Here is a 17101-nt window from a genome sequence, read left to right on the forward strand (position 1 = left end):
AACTCCCTAGTCTGTGATATTTGGCTACAGCAGCGTCAAGAGACTAGCAAAGGAGGTCCACTAGGAACCACCAGTCACCACAAACACGTGCCACCCCTCCTCTCTCCCAAACCGGACACTGTGCTCATGCTCCTCACTGTGAAGTTCTCTGGAAGTGAATCCGATGACCTGTGACCTGCTGTGCAGGGCAACTGTCAGACATGCTGGGAAGAAGTCAGTGTTTACTTCAAACTCCCCGTAAAGTGGCTGCAGATGGGCCTCTGGCTGAGCCTGTATGGTACACTCGGGAGCTTCCCCACCACACTGAACATGGTCACAGGCTCGTGGGGGCTTTACCTCTGTCTTCGAGGAAACTCCACTTCACTGTCCACCTCCCCTTCTTCTTCCGAGGAGTCATCTCCACTCTGAGGAGGACAAGGGGGAAAGACCTTTATTGACTGTGGAATCTCCCTTCTCCCCATCTCTCATTACCTCAAACAGATTTAGTTTCATTCTAAAGGGTTTAGTGACCGCCTGCTGATGGCCTCTTCAAATATATCTGTCCTCATCCTCGTAGGGGAGCACACTCCGGAGGCCAAGGCAGGTGGACTGAGGGCAGCCCAGGCACAGAGTGAGTTCTGGGTCATCCTGGGCTATTTAGTCAAATGCTATCTCAAAAACATACAAACAAACCCCCAAACAAAACAAACAACTCCCTAATACAAAGCAAAGCAGCCCAAACCACCACATCCATATGAACCCTCCATTCAGCAGCAATGTACCCCGTTTCCATGGCAACAGGCCTTTTACCAGGTGCTGGAAGACACATAAGTTTCCCTTTGCCTTCAGGGGGTGAAGGCCCCGTGCAGGTGTCCAGAGAGGGGTGATTGAGAGGAAGCTGACAAGGTCTTGGATTTCGGATACTGTCCTGTAACATGAGTAGTTCTGGGGCCTTTCATAGGAACTCGACCTGGAAGGGGCTTTCCAGTTCTGCAAGCCCAGCAAGTTCTTTCCTCTTTCATTTTCCACTAATACTATAGCCATGTGAAGACGCACGGTGTTTGAATGTCAGTGTTAAATGTCATCCAGTGTTAAATGTAAAAATAACCTGTTTGGACTCAAGCACTCCATTGAAGGTGCAATGCCATAAGAACACTGGTCATGATATTGAACTCGAGTTGGAAGAGGCGAGTCCGGTCTCAAAATGGAGGTAAAACCGCCGCCCGGTCGCCCCCAGCCTGACTCCGGCCGTCGCCGCCGCCGCGGGGGGGGGGGGGGGGGAGAAGGGCCATGATCCAAAGGAACCAGAACAGTTGAGGAAACTGTTTATTGGTGGTCTGAGCTTTGAAACCACAGATGATAGCTTAAGAGAACATTTTGAGAAATGGGGCACACTTACAGATTGTGTGGTAATGAGAGATCCCCAAACAAAACGTTCCAGGGGCTTTGGTTTTGTGACCTACTCTTGTGTTGAAGAGGTGGATGCTGCAATGTGTGCTCGGCCACACAAAGTTGATGGGCGTGTGGTGGAACCAAAGAGAGCCGTTTCTAGAGAGGATTCTGTAAAGCCTGGTGCACATTTAACAGTGAAGAAAATCTTTGTTTGTGGTATTAAAGAGGATACAGAAGAGTACAACCTGAGAGACTACTTTGAAAAGTATGGCAAGATTGAAACCATAGAAGTTATGGAAGACAGGCAGAGTGGGAAAAAGAGAGGATTTGCTTTTGTGACTTTTGATGACCATGACACAGTTGATAAAATTGTTGTTCAGAAATACCACACTATTAATGGGCATAATTGTGAAGTGAAAAAGGCCCTTTCTAAACAAGAGATGCAGTCTGCTGGATCACAGAGAGGCCGTGGAGGTGGATCTGGCAATTTTATGGGTCGTGGAGGGAACTTTGGAGGTGGTGGAGGTAATTTTGGTCGCGGTGGAAACTTTGGTGGAAGAGGAGGCTATGGTGGTGGAGGTGGTGGCAGCAGAGGTAGTTATGGAGGTGGTGATGGTGGATATAATGAATTTGGAGGTGATGGTGGCAACTATGGTGGTGGTCCTGGTTACAGCAGTAGAGGAGGCTATGGTGGTGGTGGACCAGGCTATGGAAACCAAGGTGGTGGATATGGTGGTGGTGGAGGAGGAGGATATGACAGTTACAATGAAGGAGGAAATTTTGGTGGAGGTAACTATGGTGGTGGGAACTATAATGACTTTGGAAATTATAGTGGACAACAGCAATCAAATTATGGACCCATGAAAGGGGGCAGTTTTGGTGGAAGAAGCTCAGGCAGTCCCTATGGTGGTGGCTATGGATCAGGTGGTGGAAGTGGTGGATATGGTAGCAGAAGGTTTTAAAAAAAAAAACAGCAGAAAAGGGCTACAGTTCTTAGCAGGAGAGAGAGCGAGGAGTTGTCAGGAAAGCTGCAGGTTACTTTGAGACAGTCATCCTAAATGCATTAGAGGAACTGTAAAAATCTGCCACAGAAGGAGCGATGATCCATAGTCAGAAAAGTTACCGCAGCTTAAACAGGAGGCCCTTCTTGTTCAGGACTGTCAGAGCCACAGTTTGCAAAAAGTGCAGCTATTGATTAATGCAATGTAGTGTCAATTAGATGTACGTTCCTGAGGTCTTTTATCTGTTGTAGCTTTGTCTTTCTCTTTCTTTTCATTACATCAGGTATACTGCCCTGTAGATTGTGGTAGTGGTACCAGGAATAAAAATTAAGGAATTTTTAACTTTTCAATATTTGTGTAGTTCAGTTTTTCTACATTTTAGTACAGAAACTTTAACAAAAATAACGCAGTTTTGAAGGTGTTTCCTTGTGAGTTAACAAGTAAAGAAGATCATTGTTAATTACTATTTTGTATGAATTTTGCTAAAGTTAACTGTAAAGAAACACCTACTGACTTGCAACTTAAGGGGAATCTATTCTCCCCATTTCCAAAACCATGATAAATGGGCGCTGACATGTGGAGAGAATAGATATTTGTATGTTTGCAATGTGTGTTTTAGATAATTAGGATTGGGTAATAAAAAAATAGCATATTTGTGAATTTAATAGCATTAAGATTACTTTCAAATGAAAAAGATCTCAAAAGTTAAAAAAAAAAAAAAAGAACACTGGTCATTACGTTTCAATTTTTAAAAAGGCTCTTCATGCATTTTCACTGAGTCTACGTGTTAGCAGGGACCGCTGAGATGGTTGCTGGGGTCTGTGGATGATGTGAAAGGCTGCACAAATGAACGGGGGGCAGCTAATCTTCCCCAGAGGGCATGTCATCGGCACTAAGTGCAGAAAATCGGCCCCGGGTAAGATCAGCTATGTACCCACAGTCCCTGGATCACAGTCTCCTGAGAGCTTAGACGGCCCACCACTAATGGGGCTGGAGTTAGCAATCCTGATTGCCAAGACGAGCAGTTACATCAGGAACCCCCGTGGAAATGCATCTGGGGAAAGGGAAGCTGAGCTGCTACGGGGTGTGCGGTTCTAATGAGGCTGATGGTGCTGCACGCTCTGGGGTCTGCAGAGCTAGAGATGGCACCGAAAGACAGCAGGGCGGTTCAAAGGTGTGACATGGAGGGGGTCAGAAAAGGTGTGAGTTTCTTTGGGGGTTGATGAAAATGCTTTAAAATTGGTCACTGAGATGACTACAGAACCGTGGGCTGTAGTCATCAACTACAGGCAGGCTGGTGAGATGGCTGGGGGCAAAGGCATCTGCCACCAAACAAACCAAGCTGGCTACGGTAGTGCATGTCTATAAACCTAGCACGTAAGGGGCTGAGACAGGAGAATTCTGAGTTTGAGACCAGCTTGAGCTACACAGCAAGACTCTGTGCCACATACCAACCAAACCAAACCAAACCAACCAACTAGCCAACCAGCCATCCTGTCCATTTAGATGGATGGACTCCACGTTACTGGCTATGGCGGACTCTATGTTACTGGCTACAGGGGACTGGGGAGGGTGCAGAATGGATTAGCTCACATCCAGGTTGCCACGTGAAAGCACACGTGGACCTCTGCTCAGCCAGCAGTGGCACACCTGGAGGAAGGAACACAGTTCTGAGACAGCAAATAGTGCCCAGCGTTAGCTCCTTTCCCAAGAAATGTCCAGTTGAGCAAACTCCTCTCACACTCCCTCCTCCCCTCAACAGTTATGATGAGCAGGAGTAACATCTAGGATTAAACGTTTACCATGCTCACAATAACCCGGTAGAGTCCTTAGCGAAGAAAGCTAACATTTAAAGCAGGCTTCATTCCAGGCACCATTCGAGATGCTTCCTTCTTACTAATTCAAGTAATCTTCAAGTCGGCCAGCCTGGGAGAGTCCACTGTTGGGCCCTCTGCACAGACAGTGGCAGATTCACAGAGGTGCTAAGGGGACAGCCCTGGCTTTGAACTGGTGACTCCCAAGCATAGATCTCCAACATCATGGAGGACTGCTAGGCAGCCAGTGGAGGAGACAAACAGGTTTCGGGATTCAGAGCTAGCTGAGTCAAGATGGCTGTTGATGTTACATTGTAAAGAGCATTGGTGCCGAGGGGATTAAGAAGCACCAGTTTTAAAAGGCTGTGTAAGAAACCCTGTCTCGAAAAACCAAAAAAAAAAAAAAAAGGCTGTGTAGCCAACCAGATGCAGGAATGCTGGGAAACAGTCCCGATGTGCCTTCTCCAAGACCATGTTTGTCATCATGCACCAGGAATCTCCACTCCTAAACTTCCTTGGGACATCCCTCAAGACTGGAGTTCTAGGACAATAGCTTGCAAACATGTGACTACACATCTTTAGTATATGGTTATTCCAGTCTCCCCATTCAGTAATCCCCCAAATCCACTCCCTGGCCTGCCACTGGAGCACTGTGGAGGGAGGAGCCTTTGAAGTAAAAGAAACACCACTTTTGGTGTCTCACCCTTTCCCAATGGAAAACCCCCATCCGGGCCTTTTAATGCCCAGCTTTATAACGTGTACCACATGGGTGATGACATTTGATGGCAGGGACACAGTCTACTCTTGTCATCCCTTACCTTCTGAAGGGGCCGTGTCTTTTGAGGTAGTATTGGGGGTGTGAACTGATGAGAAATACCAGATTGACAGCCATTGAATCCATTGGCCTCCATTCTCTCGGAGTCTTGGGCGTTTCCCGAAAGAGGATTGTGTGCTGGTGAACTGGAACAGTCTGGACCGCTTCCCACTGGCTCAGTAGTGGAACCATCTAAAGACCCAGCATACTCTGGTCTGCACTGGAGACAGGGATCATAGGCTTCGGTCTGACAGCAGCCCCAGGGCCCAGCCTGCTCAAGTTCAGGACCCCTCCAGCAGTCTGCCGCCATGGCTGTGGAGATGAGGTCCGGGCTGGAGCCCGGCATCTGTCTTTGAGCATGGTTGCTGAGAGGACTCCGCAGGGCTGCTGCTGGGCCGAAATACCTCAGGTTATTGGCACAGGTTGCAATGTCCTGCCCATGCATATTGAGTCTGGGATGGTGGCTCTGAGGCAGGTTAGAAGGGGGTTGCTGGTATTGCTGCTGGAGGGGGCTATGCTGATGGAGAGGAGGGCACGGAGCCTGAGTGTGATGTAGGTAGGTGGGGTGGGAGGCATTTTCCTGGGTCGGCTGGCTTTTCAAGATTGCCGCAAAGTCACTATGGCTGCCTCTACTATTCCCTCGGCGGTGACGTGGTTTGCTCCGGTATCGGCTCTTGCTGCTTGACGAGGACATTTTGGGACTTCCAGACAGAGGGGACGCAGTGGGAAGTACTTCTGCACTGGGGATACCTTCAGAGCGTAACAGGTCTGGCCTAAGAAGAAGAACAGATTTGTGTCAAACACATTGAAACATGTTTGGAGTAAAATGCGCCAAACTTTAAAATACACTCTTGGATTATAAATTTGTAACTTTGTGGGTCAACTCTGGTGTCTTGTGTCTGTTAGGCAAGCACCCTCCTGCTCAGCCACATCCATAGCCCTACACACTTTTGTTACTGCGTGTCTGTTTGTTCGAGATTGGGTCTACTCTGTAGCCAAGGCTAGGCTCATCCTCACGGCAATCCTCCCGCTTCAGCCTCCTGAGTCCTGGAACTACTAGTGTGAGTCACCCACCCGGCTTCACACGCCCTCCAGTCAGCATTTGCAGACACGGGGATGTTTCCCAATGCATACAGGGAGCTGCTTAATGTTATAATAGTACAGCGAGTGCTGTTTAAAATAGCAAATCTGGGAAACAACCTAAATGTCTACTTACAGTGATTTTTTTTAAAAAAAAAAATTAATTATTATTGTGGGAGGTATATATGGTGTGTGTGTGTGTGTGTGTGTGTGTGTGCATATGCGTATGTATATGTGTGTTCCACATTGCATGTATGGAGGCCAGAGCATAACTGTGAGGAGCTGCTTCTCTCCTTCTACCGTGGGATCTGAGGATTGAACTCTGGTCATCAGGTTTACGTACTGTTATCAGCTGAGCTGTCTTACTGGTGGCTTTTATTCCTCTGGATTCTGGGTCGGTCACTGGCTTTGTTCTATGAGATCCTTAATGTCTTCCTTGGGATCTTGGCTGTCAGCCTGGTACCCTCACAGGTATGGGCAGCAAGGAATGGGCATGGGGGTTTGCTCATATCAGACATCTGTCCAATGATCCGTCACAGAGGAGAGAGGTATAGTACCACTGGACAAACCCCAGGCTCATTGGCAAGATCTAAACAGTTCAAGGAGTTTGGTCTAGACAGGGTCTAGTGGAAAATCCGTCCTTGTATACAGCAGGTACTCAATAAATCCTAAAGGCAGACAGGAAGGAGGGGTCTGGGAGGGAGAAGGGCCAGGGGGTTAGGCAAAGGCAGCAAGAAAGGGTTAGTGAGGCCGGGCAGTGGTGGCGCACGCCTTTAATCCCAGCACTTGGGAGGCAGAGGCAGGCGGATCTCTGTGAGTTCGAGACCAGCCTGGTCTACAAGAGCTAGTTCCAGGACAGGCTCCAAAACCACGGAGAAACCAAGGGTTAGTGAGAAGTCACGGTGGATTTCTACTTTTTACTCCCTCTATGAGACAGGCTCCCTAGCCCAAGCTGGCCTTGAACTTTGTTAAGGATCACCTTGAGCTCCTACTTCTCCTCAATGATGCAATTGAAGGCACACATCACTGTGCCTGTTCATACCACACTGGGAATGGACTCCAGGGCTTTGTGCCTGTTATAAGAGCACTCTACCAACTGGGTGCCCCCCAACCTAACATTCTACTTCCATCCTAACGGGAGGAGGCCTCCTTGTTCCTGTGCCTCCGGGACCAGTTGTGAAGGTTACACGCAGTAGGAAACCTCAGCCTACATGTAAACAGGTGGTTTCTGAGTTGATGGATGGACTTGGGACCTCTCCCTTCTCACCAGACAGCAGCACTCCGTCTTTAGGACCAGATAGGGCACAAACCAGTAGGAGGTTTTAGAGCTGGGAGGTCCACACATTCCTTTCTGAAACAGCAGAAGCATTCTCTCAGCCTGTTATGAAGCACTCAGACGTGGTGGCTTGGAAGAGGGCAGGCAGCAGCCCCCTCTGCACACTGCCCTAGCCCCTCCCAACTGAGTCGCAACATCTGAGACACCACTATGCAAGTCCCAGAGCACTGCAGCAGACACTCCTGCTGGCCAGCCTGAGCTGTGGGGAGGACCTGCATGGAAGGGGTCCAGGGCTTCTACTGGGACAGGGGGTCCTGCAGAGCTGGTAACAAGCTGTGGTGGCATCCAAAGGAGTTGAGGAGAAGTGTCCCCAGAGTGACCTTCTCTACCACGTCAGTCACAATATGTAATGTGCTCTCACTGTGACCAGCCGCTTCATAGCTGTGTTCGTCACCACAAAGAGGAACTGATTCTTTGACCTCAATAGCTTTTACTCCAGGGCACAGCTCTTTCCCACCTCGGGCTTCTCTTTTAGATGGATTTCTATGTCCTTCCTGAAGCCTATGGAAAACAGGCCGGGAGGACCTACCAAAAAGTGTGATGGCAGATTGTGGTTGTCAGTTTGACACATCGTCCCAAGAGGGACCCTTAATTGAAGAATTACCTCCATCAGAGTTGCCACATAAGCTCGAGGAAATGAACTTGATCCCCAGAACCCATGTTTAAAAAGAAGCCAGGTGTAGTGGCATGGTCTTGTAATCCCAGCTTGGGGATGGGGCTGAGTCGGGGGAGGGGGAGGCAGCAATAGGTAGATTCCTGGGATCCACTGATTGGAGAGCCTAGCCTCCTTAGTGAATGCTGGGCCGTGTGAGACCCTTTCTCAAAAGAACAATGTGAATGTCATCTGGGGAACAACAGTCAAGAATGATCTCTTTCCATATGTACATACATACATACATACATATGCACCTGTTCACATGTGCTCACCTATGCGCATGCACACACACACACACACACTGAAAAAAACAGTGGCTCACTCCCTTAACCACCAAGGAAATGCAAACTAAAACTACTCTGAAATTCCTTCTCTCCTCAGTTAGTGACTGTCACCAAGAAAACAAATGACAACAAATGCTGGCACGGATATGGAGGAAGGAACACAGGCACACTAGGGGGAGGCATGCACTTTTATCCATACTGGTGTCACCACTATGGAGATCAAGAGGCTCCTCCAAAAGCTAGAACTAGAATCACCATCTGACCTAGTTTTACCCCTCCTGTGAATGCACCAGAAAGACTGCGTGCCCTGCTCCAGAGAGACGTGCACACGCGTTTATTGTGGCTCGACTCACAACAGACAGGAAATAAAAGCAAACTACATATACGTCAGTGGAAGAGAGGATGGCAGAAATGAGGTCCATATGCACAATGGAATTTTATTCAGCTGCAAAGATAAATGAAATTATGAAAAATCCAGGGAAATGGATGGATCTGAAAAATGTAATATTAAATGAGGTAACCTGGGCTCAGAAAGACAAACTCCCCATGTTGTCTGTCATATGTGGATCCCAGCTCCAAATGTAGATTCGTGTGTTTATGTGAGTGAGCCTGTGTGGAGGTCAGGAGACTAGAAAGGGGCAGCGGGAGGGCTACAGAATCCATCTCATCTGGGGTGGAGGGAGAATACTGGGGGAGAACGGCTCAAGCAGGGACGGGCAGCGTGGAGATGGGAGGTAGGGAAGAGGAGAGAGAAGACACAGAGGGTCAGCCAAAGCTAAGTGTGTATGAAGACGCCATAAAAACCTGCTACTTCTAAGTTAATAAAAATTTAAAAGGTAAAAGACATTCTTGGCCTGTGTTTCTCCTTCCTATTTTCTTACGGTATTTGGCTTGAATCTTACAAGCCCAGGACATTCTCTCCTTTATAGTAGCCTGACCGGGAGGGAGCCAGTTCTCTGGCAAGTGAGAATGATAAGGTTCCACAGCATTTGGTGATTCCAGAAAGGAGTGAAGAAGAATCCTAAGGTGTTTGGAAGGTGCTAGGCATTGAATTTGGGGCCCCCTACAGCTAAACACACACTCTACACAGAGATGTAGCTCCACTTTCTAATACTGAGATTAAATCAACATAAAGCAAGTGCTATGAAAAGGGAAAGAAACTGGGCATGGTGGCGCACACCTTTAATCCCAGCACTCAGAAGGCAGAGGCAGGTGAATCTCTGAGTACGAGGCCAGCCTGGTCTACAGAGTGAGTTCTAGGACAGCCGGGGCTACATAGAGAAAAGAGTTTCTTGAAAAATCAAAACATAAAAATAAATGGGAAAGAATGATGTCTTAAAAATTAAACCATGCTTTCGGGCACCAATGCCTGATAGGTGATTTCACACCGATCAACCTTCGCAGTGGGGTGTGAGGGCACATTCTTGTTTCCCTGGCTACTTAAGAGATTGAGGCAGGAGGACACTGAGTTTGAGGCCAGTCTGAGCACTGCCCAGCAAACAAACCAACAAAACCAAATAAAACAAAAGTCATAAAAATTCCGTCTAAAGGTAGAGTACAGGGGACCTCTTGGCTCGGGATGCATAATATCAATGCCCTGTTTTATTATTGGTGGTGAGTTATATATTATTAAGAACTAAGTAAATATATTGACCACTGTGTCAAAAATCAAGAATTACAATGAACTCAGTTCTGTTTCTAAGGGTTATAAGAATAAAAAGAAATCCCAAGCCAGGCAGTGGTGCCTCACACCTTTAATCCCAGCATTCAGGAGGCAGAGGCAGGTGAATCTCTGTGAGTTTGAGGCCAGCCTGGTTTACAGAGCGAGTTCCAGGACAGGCTCTAAAGCTACACAGAGAAACCCTGTCTCAAAAAAAAACTACAAAAACCAAACAACAACAAAAAAGAAAGAAAGAAAGAAAGACAGGAAGGAAGGAAGGAAGGAAGGAAGGAAGGAAGGAAGGAAGGAAGAAAGAAAGAAAGAAAGAAAGAAAGAAAGAAAGAAAGAGAACTAGAAAGAAATCCCATATGCCATAACGATACCATTTACCCATGAGGATACTAGAGTTGAAAGAAGCCAAGTGACATGGCTCAAGTCACACACCTATAAATCAGGGCTGCACTTTCAACCAGATCTGACTGCTCCTGTTGTACACGTCCTTGTCCTGTATTTGGTACTAAGACAGAGGGCCTCAGGTGGTAAAAGTGAGACTTCTGGGGTCTGTGCCATGCTCTCTCATCTTCCTACTTGGCTTTACCTGCAGCCATGAGCTGCTAGAAAGCCCCAGAAAGACCACATCCGGACATCTGAGACTGCCCTTTTCCAGCCCCCCCCCCCAGTTTAGATAAACATCAGATGCACAGATACAGTTGTCTCACCGCTTAGTCTGCACTCCAGCCTTGTGCGGCACCCCCTTCCTTTTCATGAGCTTCTCCATGGCATTTGGGTGGATTATTGGACGGACAGGGTGCCGCTTGTAGGTCCCAGGATACTTCTTTTCCACTGCCTGCTCTCGCCTGTGGGATGAAGGACAAAGCCACTCTTGAGTTTTGGTAGGCAGAAAGTCAGGACAGAGATGATCTAAGGTGGTGACCATGGAACCAGAAGACACCCTCCTAATTCCCTACCTACAGAAAAGGAACCATGAGGCAGTGACACACACAGGCTGAACCGGGCGGCAGGGAGACACACACATGCTGAACCATGCGGCAGAGAGACACACGCATGCTGAACCGTGCAGCAGAGAGCCACGCATGCTGAACCGTGCAGCAGAGAGACACACGCATGCTAAATCATGCAGCAGAGAGACACATGCATGCTGAACCATGCGGCAGAGAGACACACGCATGCTGAACCGTGCGGCAGAGTGACGCACACATGCTGAATCGTGCAGCAGAGAGACACACGCATGCTGAACCATGCGGCAGAGAGACACACGCATGCTAAATCATGCAGCAGAGAGACACACGCATGCTGAACCATGCGGCAGAGAGACACACGCATGCTGAACCATGCGGCAGAGAGACACACGCATGCTGAACCGTGCGGCAGAGTGACGCACACATGCTGAACACCCTGGTAGGGACTGAGGACAGAAAGTCCCTAAGGAATGCTGATGGAGTAACTAAAATATCCACATGTGCTGCAGAGCAGAAGGTCTTACGGAGGGACTCAGAGCCGCTAGGGCTGGGACTGGCTGGGATGGGCTGGGACTGGCTGGAACTGGCTGGGACTGGCTGGGACCGGTGGGATACGTACTTCAGGAGCTCCTTCTCCCGCATCTCCAGCTGCAGCATGATGGCGCTCAGCTCCATGTACAGATTGTTGGCCCGCTCGAGCTTTCGCTCATAGTGCTCTCGAATATCCAGTGCATGTCTGTCAGTGAAAACACAGGATGAGCAAGGCTGAGGAGAACGGAAGTCAGCTCTAATGGAGCATGCATGGTGGCTTACTTCAAAGCACCAGCCCCAGGGGTTTCTAAACACAAGGATTCAGACAAGGAGTGGGGTTAGGAAATCTGGGCTGCGTGTTTGATCCTAAGGGCCCCTCCAGCCACACAGGCCACAGACAAAGTAAGCATACAGTCTGTGCGCTCTTTATTATCTTCATTTGTGCACACGGCACAGTCTTAGCACAATACAGTGAGTCACATATTAGTGGGCATAACTTAAAAGTTAATTAGTCAATGATTTTAATTCAAACTCAGGTCCTCATACTCCATGATCACGTGCCTATCCATGGCACAGGTCTTATCTGGGCTGGTGTGGTTGCAGTGTTTCCCCCAGATTCAAATGTAAACCTTCACCCATAAGGTGATGGTTCTGGAGGTAGTGGCAGGGGGTAGCAGAGGAAGCCTTTTGTTTCTCCACCATGTAAGGACACACGCGGGTGCCATGATATGATTGATGGGTCTTCACCAGCTACTGAATTCCCTGATGCTCCGCCCCCAGAACCATGGGCAGCGCATTTCTTCTGTTCATAAACTGCTAAGTCTAAGGCATTTTGTTCCAGAGGCCTAACTGCCGAATACTGTGCTTATTATATTGAGGCCAGAACTGGAGCCTGTAAATTCCTGGCTCCAATGGCACCGAGAACTGTGGAAGTGCTCTAAGGGTCCGTGCTCAGAGGATCATAAAGGAGGAAACAGGTGAGAGGAGCAGGTAAAAAATAGTGAAGAAGTGTGTGCATGGGTATACACATGTTGAAAGGCTGTGTGCATGGGTGTGCACATGTTGAAGGTGGCTGTGTGCGTGGGTCTGCACATGTTGAAGGTATCTGTATGCGGGGGTGTACACATGTTGAAGGTGGCTGTGTGCACATGGGTGTGCACATGCTGAAGGTGGCTGTGTGCACATGGGTGTGCACATGCTGAAGGTGGCTGTGTGCACACGGGTGTGCGCATGCTGAAGGTGGCTGTGTGCACATGGGTGTGCACATGCTGAAGGTGGCTGTGTGCACATGGGTGTGCGCATGCTGAAGGTGGCTGTGTGCACATGGGTGTGCACATGTTGAAGGTGGCTGTGTGTGGGTGTGCACATGTTGAAGGTGGCTGTGTGCACATGGGTGTGCACATGCTGAAGGTGGCTGTGTGCACATGGGTGTGCACATGTTGAAGGTGGCTGTGTGCACATGGGTGTGCACATGTTGAAGGTATCTGTGTGCGTGGGTGTGCACATGTTGAAGGTGGCTGTGTGCACATGGGTGTGCACATGCTGAAGGTGGCTGTGTGCACATGGGTGTGCACATGTTGAAGGTGGCTGTGTGCACATGGGTGTGCACATGCTGAAGGTATCTGTGTGCATGGGTGTGCACATGCTGAAGGTGGCTGTGTGCACATGGGTGTGCACATGTTGAAGGTGGCTGTGTGCGTGGGTGTGCACATGTTGAAGGTAGCTGTATGTATATGGGTGTGCACATTGCCATGGTGTGCGTGTGGAGGTCCAAGATCACCCGTCAGTGTTGTCCCTCAGGTAACTGTGCTGGAGGCCGCTGTTGACCTCTGCACCGTACAGTGTAGGCTGGCTGTCCCACAGCTCCTGGGGAGCATCCTGGCATTGCCTCCCATCCTGCCCCAGGAGCTCCTGGATCATAGCTGCCATACCCCGACTTCTGTGGCTCTAGGAATTCAAACTCAGGTCCTCAAACTCCTGTGGCAAGATCCTTACTCGCTGAACTGTCTCTCACAGGGTAACTTTTTATTGTTCACATGTTAATTCTTTTTAGCTGATAGAAAAGTTGTACGTATTTATGCAGTACCCAGTGACATTTTGATACATATATTTGTCATATAGTGTTCAAAGCAGGATAACCAGGGCAGGAGAGATGGTTCAGCAGTTAAGTGTATGCACAGCTCTTCCGGAGGACCCGAGTTCAATTCCCAGCATCCATATCAGGTGGCTCACAACCACCTGCAACTCCAGCTCATCTCAGCCCCTGGCTTCTGTGGCATCTGCACTCATGTGTTCACACAGACACAGACATAGAATTTAATAAGGAATTAATGAAAAAATCATGGGAATTATGATACTCTCCCCCAACAATGACCATTTCTTTATGTTGGAAACATTTCAAACCCTTTCTTCTAGCTTCTTTAATTAAAAATACTGAAGTTAGGGTGGTAGTGTAGGCCTACAATCCCCGTACCCAGGAGGCCGAGAAAGGCAGGTCTCCGTGATTTCTAGACCAGCTTGATCTACAATCCAGCAAGGACCACAGAGTGAAACCTTGACTCAAGCAAGCAGGTGAGCGAGGTTGTCACCTCCCGCCACCCCAGTACACACAGAATTGGAGAACTTCTTTCTGTCTATTTATAACAGCATCCATTAGCCAGCGCCCCACGCCCACCCTCCACACACTCGCACAACCTTAGGAAGCACCATGTGCTCCTGCTGCTTTGAGGGCAGTCTTTTCAGGTTCCCCAAGGACAGGGAGACTGAAGTGGGACTCTGGTGAGAAGGGGGGCTGACCTGAGCTCTTCCCTGCGCCGGCGGATCAGCTCTTCATCTAACCGGTGGATACAGGCCCCTTCACTTTTGATTTTCTCAAAGTGCTTCTTCACTTCTTCTCTCCATTCAGCCTGCGGGAGGAAAGTTGAACTCTGTGAACACTGTAGTCTCCATCCCCGATGCGCCCATGACACCACGTCACAGACATTTCCTCCTGTGCCTCTCCACGTTTCCCCAAACTTTCTACCGGAGATTGTTCGGGGTAAATGTTCAAGATGCGCTAGCTCATCAAGGACGAAACAGCCTCCACTCTATAAGTGCAAGCCCCACTCTGTCCTGAACACAGCGCTGTCTCTTTTGCAGTTTCCCTACAGCAGAAACAGCACAGGGCACAGCGGCCAATCACTTCTGGGAGGTAGCGTATGCAGTAGGGAGGCAGAAAGAAAGCCCTGAAGACTGTGAGCCATGAGGCTCTTCACAGCTGCTACCACCTCGGCTTTGCTGAAGAAAGAGGGACGGATGGAGCAGAATAGCCCAGAGAAAGTGCTCTGGAGAGCAGTACACTGCACAGGAATACAGGCTGAAGGGGAGGAGGAGGGAAAGGGGGATGGAGAAGAGGGGCAAACAATGGAGGAGTCCGAGAAGATCACCGAGGCAAGGGGCGAGGGTCTAACACATGATTCAGGGTGCCCAAGATTGCTTTCACTTCACAAACACTCAGGGATCTCCCAACATCCACTTGGCTTTTAATGAGATGAGGTGTTTCTTTGTTTTGTTTTTTCTTCAAATCACTTAAAAAATCAAAGAAGGGCTGAATTTCACATTCGGGTCAGTAACAGGAAAACCCCACAACGGCAGAAATTGAGGATAAAGAATCTGAGGGAAGGAGATCCGGAGTGGTCATGAAGCTGCACTCTGCTGTAAGTAGAACTGGGTGTTTCTAACACTGCACATTCTCCTGGGACGGCTCCTTCGCCCTGACACATGTACTAATAGACAGAACTCTGGATCGTGAGCCACGTGCAGTTCAGCTTTTCATTCCGGAGGAGGCACACGCTGCCTTTTGCAGTGCTTACCCCTTGCCCTCCCACCGACAGTCCGACAGGCTCCAATCTCCACACATCAGCACTGACGCGCGTTTCTAATGGCCCTGGTGACGGCAATCCCATTTCTCAGCATCCATCCAGAAGAACCAGATCAAGATCTTGGAAAGAGATTAGTATCCCAGCTCGCCACGCTCTCCGCATCCACACTCTTGACAGTTGCGACTAGAAGCCAACAATGTTGGACAGTGGATGCTGAGGGCAGCGTGTCAGCAGGTGAGAGGAAGCAAGGTCACAGACTGTGACAGTAAGAGCAAAACCACGTGTGTGTGAAACACCCAGGTATTCCCCCGTGGAGCAGAACAGTGACAAAATACAACAGCCTCCATCTTATTAATCTTGAGAGCTTATCAGAGGAAGCATGGAGAAGCTACAATCAGGCTGAGAGTTTTTAGCTTCCTGGCAAGCAAACAATAGCAGGTAGCAAGCAAACAGTGCACAGGGCACCCGTGTTCCTATTCCTCTCTAGACCTTCACGGGGACGCCTTGAGTAGGGGTCAGGGCAGGGCTTAGAGTCAAGGCCCACAGGCTTCCTAGCGCTTCTCTAGCCAGCTCATCAATACTCCATCATCATTAGCCAGAGATGGTCTTAATTTCAGACCTGGAAACATCAATTTATAAACAGTTGAAATTTTTTTGCAACTAGCAAAAATTACTGCAACAAGCAGACTAGGAGTTATTGAGGGAGAAATGACATTGTATGTTGGGAGGAGACTGTGGAGGAATTAACAAACAGCAAGACACTGCTGTACTCTGGACTCTGTTCTCACACCCCGTGAGTCCCAAGGCAAAGGGAGGAGGTGGAGCTTTGGGGAGGCAGTAGGTCAGGGGGGTATCTGTTTTGGTATGAGGAAGTATCCTTGGGAGGCAGGCTGGGAACACAGAGAGTGTCACCCATGAAGCAGGACTCATGTTCTTCCCATGTCCTGGATCTGCTGGCCTTGGACTTGTCATGGACTTCCTGGCCTCAGACCTGGGGAATAACCTGTTCTGCTCACCAAGCTCCCGTGGATAGTAATTTACCCTGGCAGTGCACGTTAAAGCAGATGCCCGACATACTCTTCTCCTCCCTGACCTATTCTCTCCTCTCCTAGCCCCAGAAGAACCTTTGGTGAGACCAGCACTTTGTTTTGACTCTTGACCCGGCAATGGAAGTGAGCTGGCCCACTGGGGCAGTGACCGCAGGACCTTAGCTGCTTTGTGCAGGGCTTTGCACATGGGAGCTTTTCAGAAAACTTAACACTGGTGTGAGAGCACTGAAGTAAAATCATTTTAAAAAATTAGTTTTATTTTATGTGTACTGATGTTTTGTCTACATGTATGTCTGTATGAGGGTGCCTGTAGATGCTGGAAACTAAACTCAGATCCTCTGGAGGAGCAGCCAGTGCTCTTTTAACTGCTGAGCCATTTGTCTAGGCTCTTGAAGTAAAATCTCAGATTATGACATTTTCCATATATATATATATATATATATATATATATATATATATATATAGTTAAATTGACTGTTTCAATAGCTTTTGACTTAGTGCTTCCACTATAATTTGATTTTCAAAGTTGTGATACTATATAGGTTGCCAGTAAGGGGGGCAAAGCTATTTGCAACCATAGACTACAGTTGGAAGATTTCCTCGGAGCATTTGATGCTACTCTCGTTTCACTAAAAAAGAAAAAGAAATAACACAACAAACAAAAAT

General features: G+C 48.5%; 1 protein-coding gene and 1 pseudogene across 1 annotated transcript in view; one reads left to right on the plus strand and one right to left on the minus strand.

Annotated features, from left to right (window-relative positions):
• The window catches only part of Map3k13 (mitogen-activated protein kinase kinase kinase 13), a 93783-nt gene that overhangs the window by 3793 nt on the left and 72889 nt on the right, over positions 1 to 17101 (minus strand). The window contains exons 8-12 of the mRNA XM_057763508.1: positions 14323 to 14432; positions 11615 to 11731; positions 10735 to 10872; positions 5005 to 5773; positions 337 to 404 (exon numbers count right to left, since the gene is read on the minus strand). Coding sequence (XP_057619491.1) covers positions 337 to 404; positions 5005 to 5773; positions 10735 to 10872; positions 11615 to 11731; positions 14323 to 14432 — 1202 coding nt within the window. The remainder of the gene's footprint in view (positions 1 to 336; positions 405 to 5004; positions 5774 to 10734; positions 10873 to 11614; positions 11732 to 14322; positions 14433 to 17101) is intronic.
• Positions 1184 to 2628, plus strand: LOC130870741 (heterogeneous nuclear ribonucleoprotein A3-like; annotated as a pseudogene).

This window comes from Chionomys nivalis, chromosome 3 (assembly GCF_950005125.1).
Source record: "Chionomys nivalis chromosome 3, mChiNiv1.1, whole genome shotgun sequence".
Lineage (NCBI taxonomy): Eukaryota > Metazoa > Chordata > Mammalia > Rodentia > Cricetidae > Chionomys > Chionomys nivalis.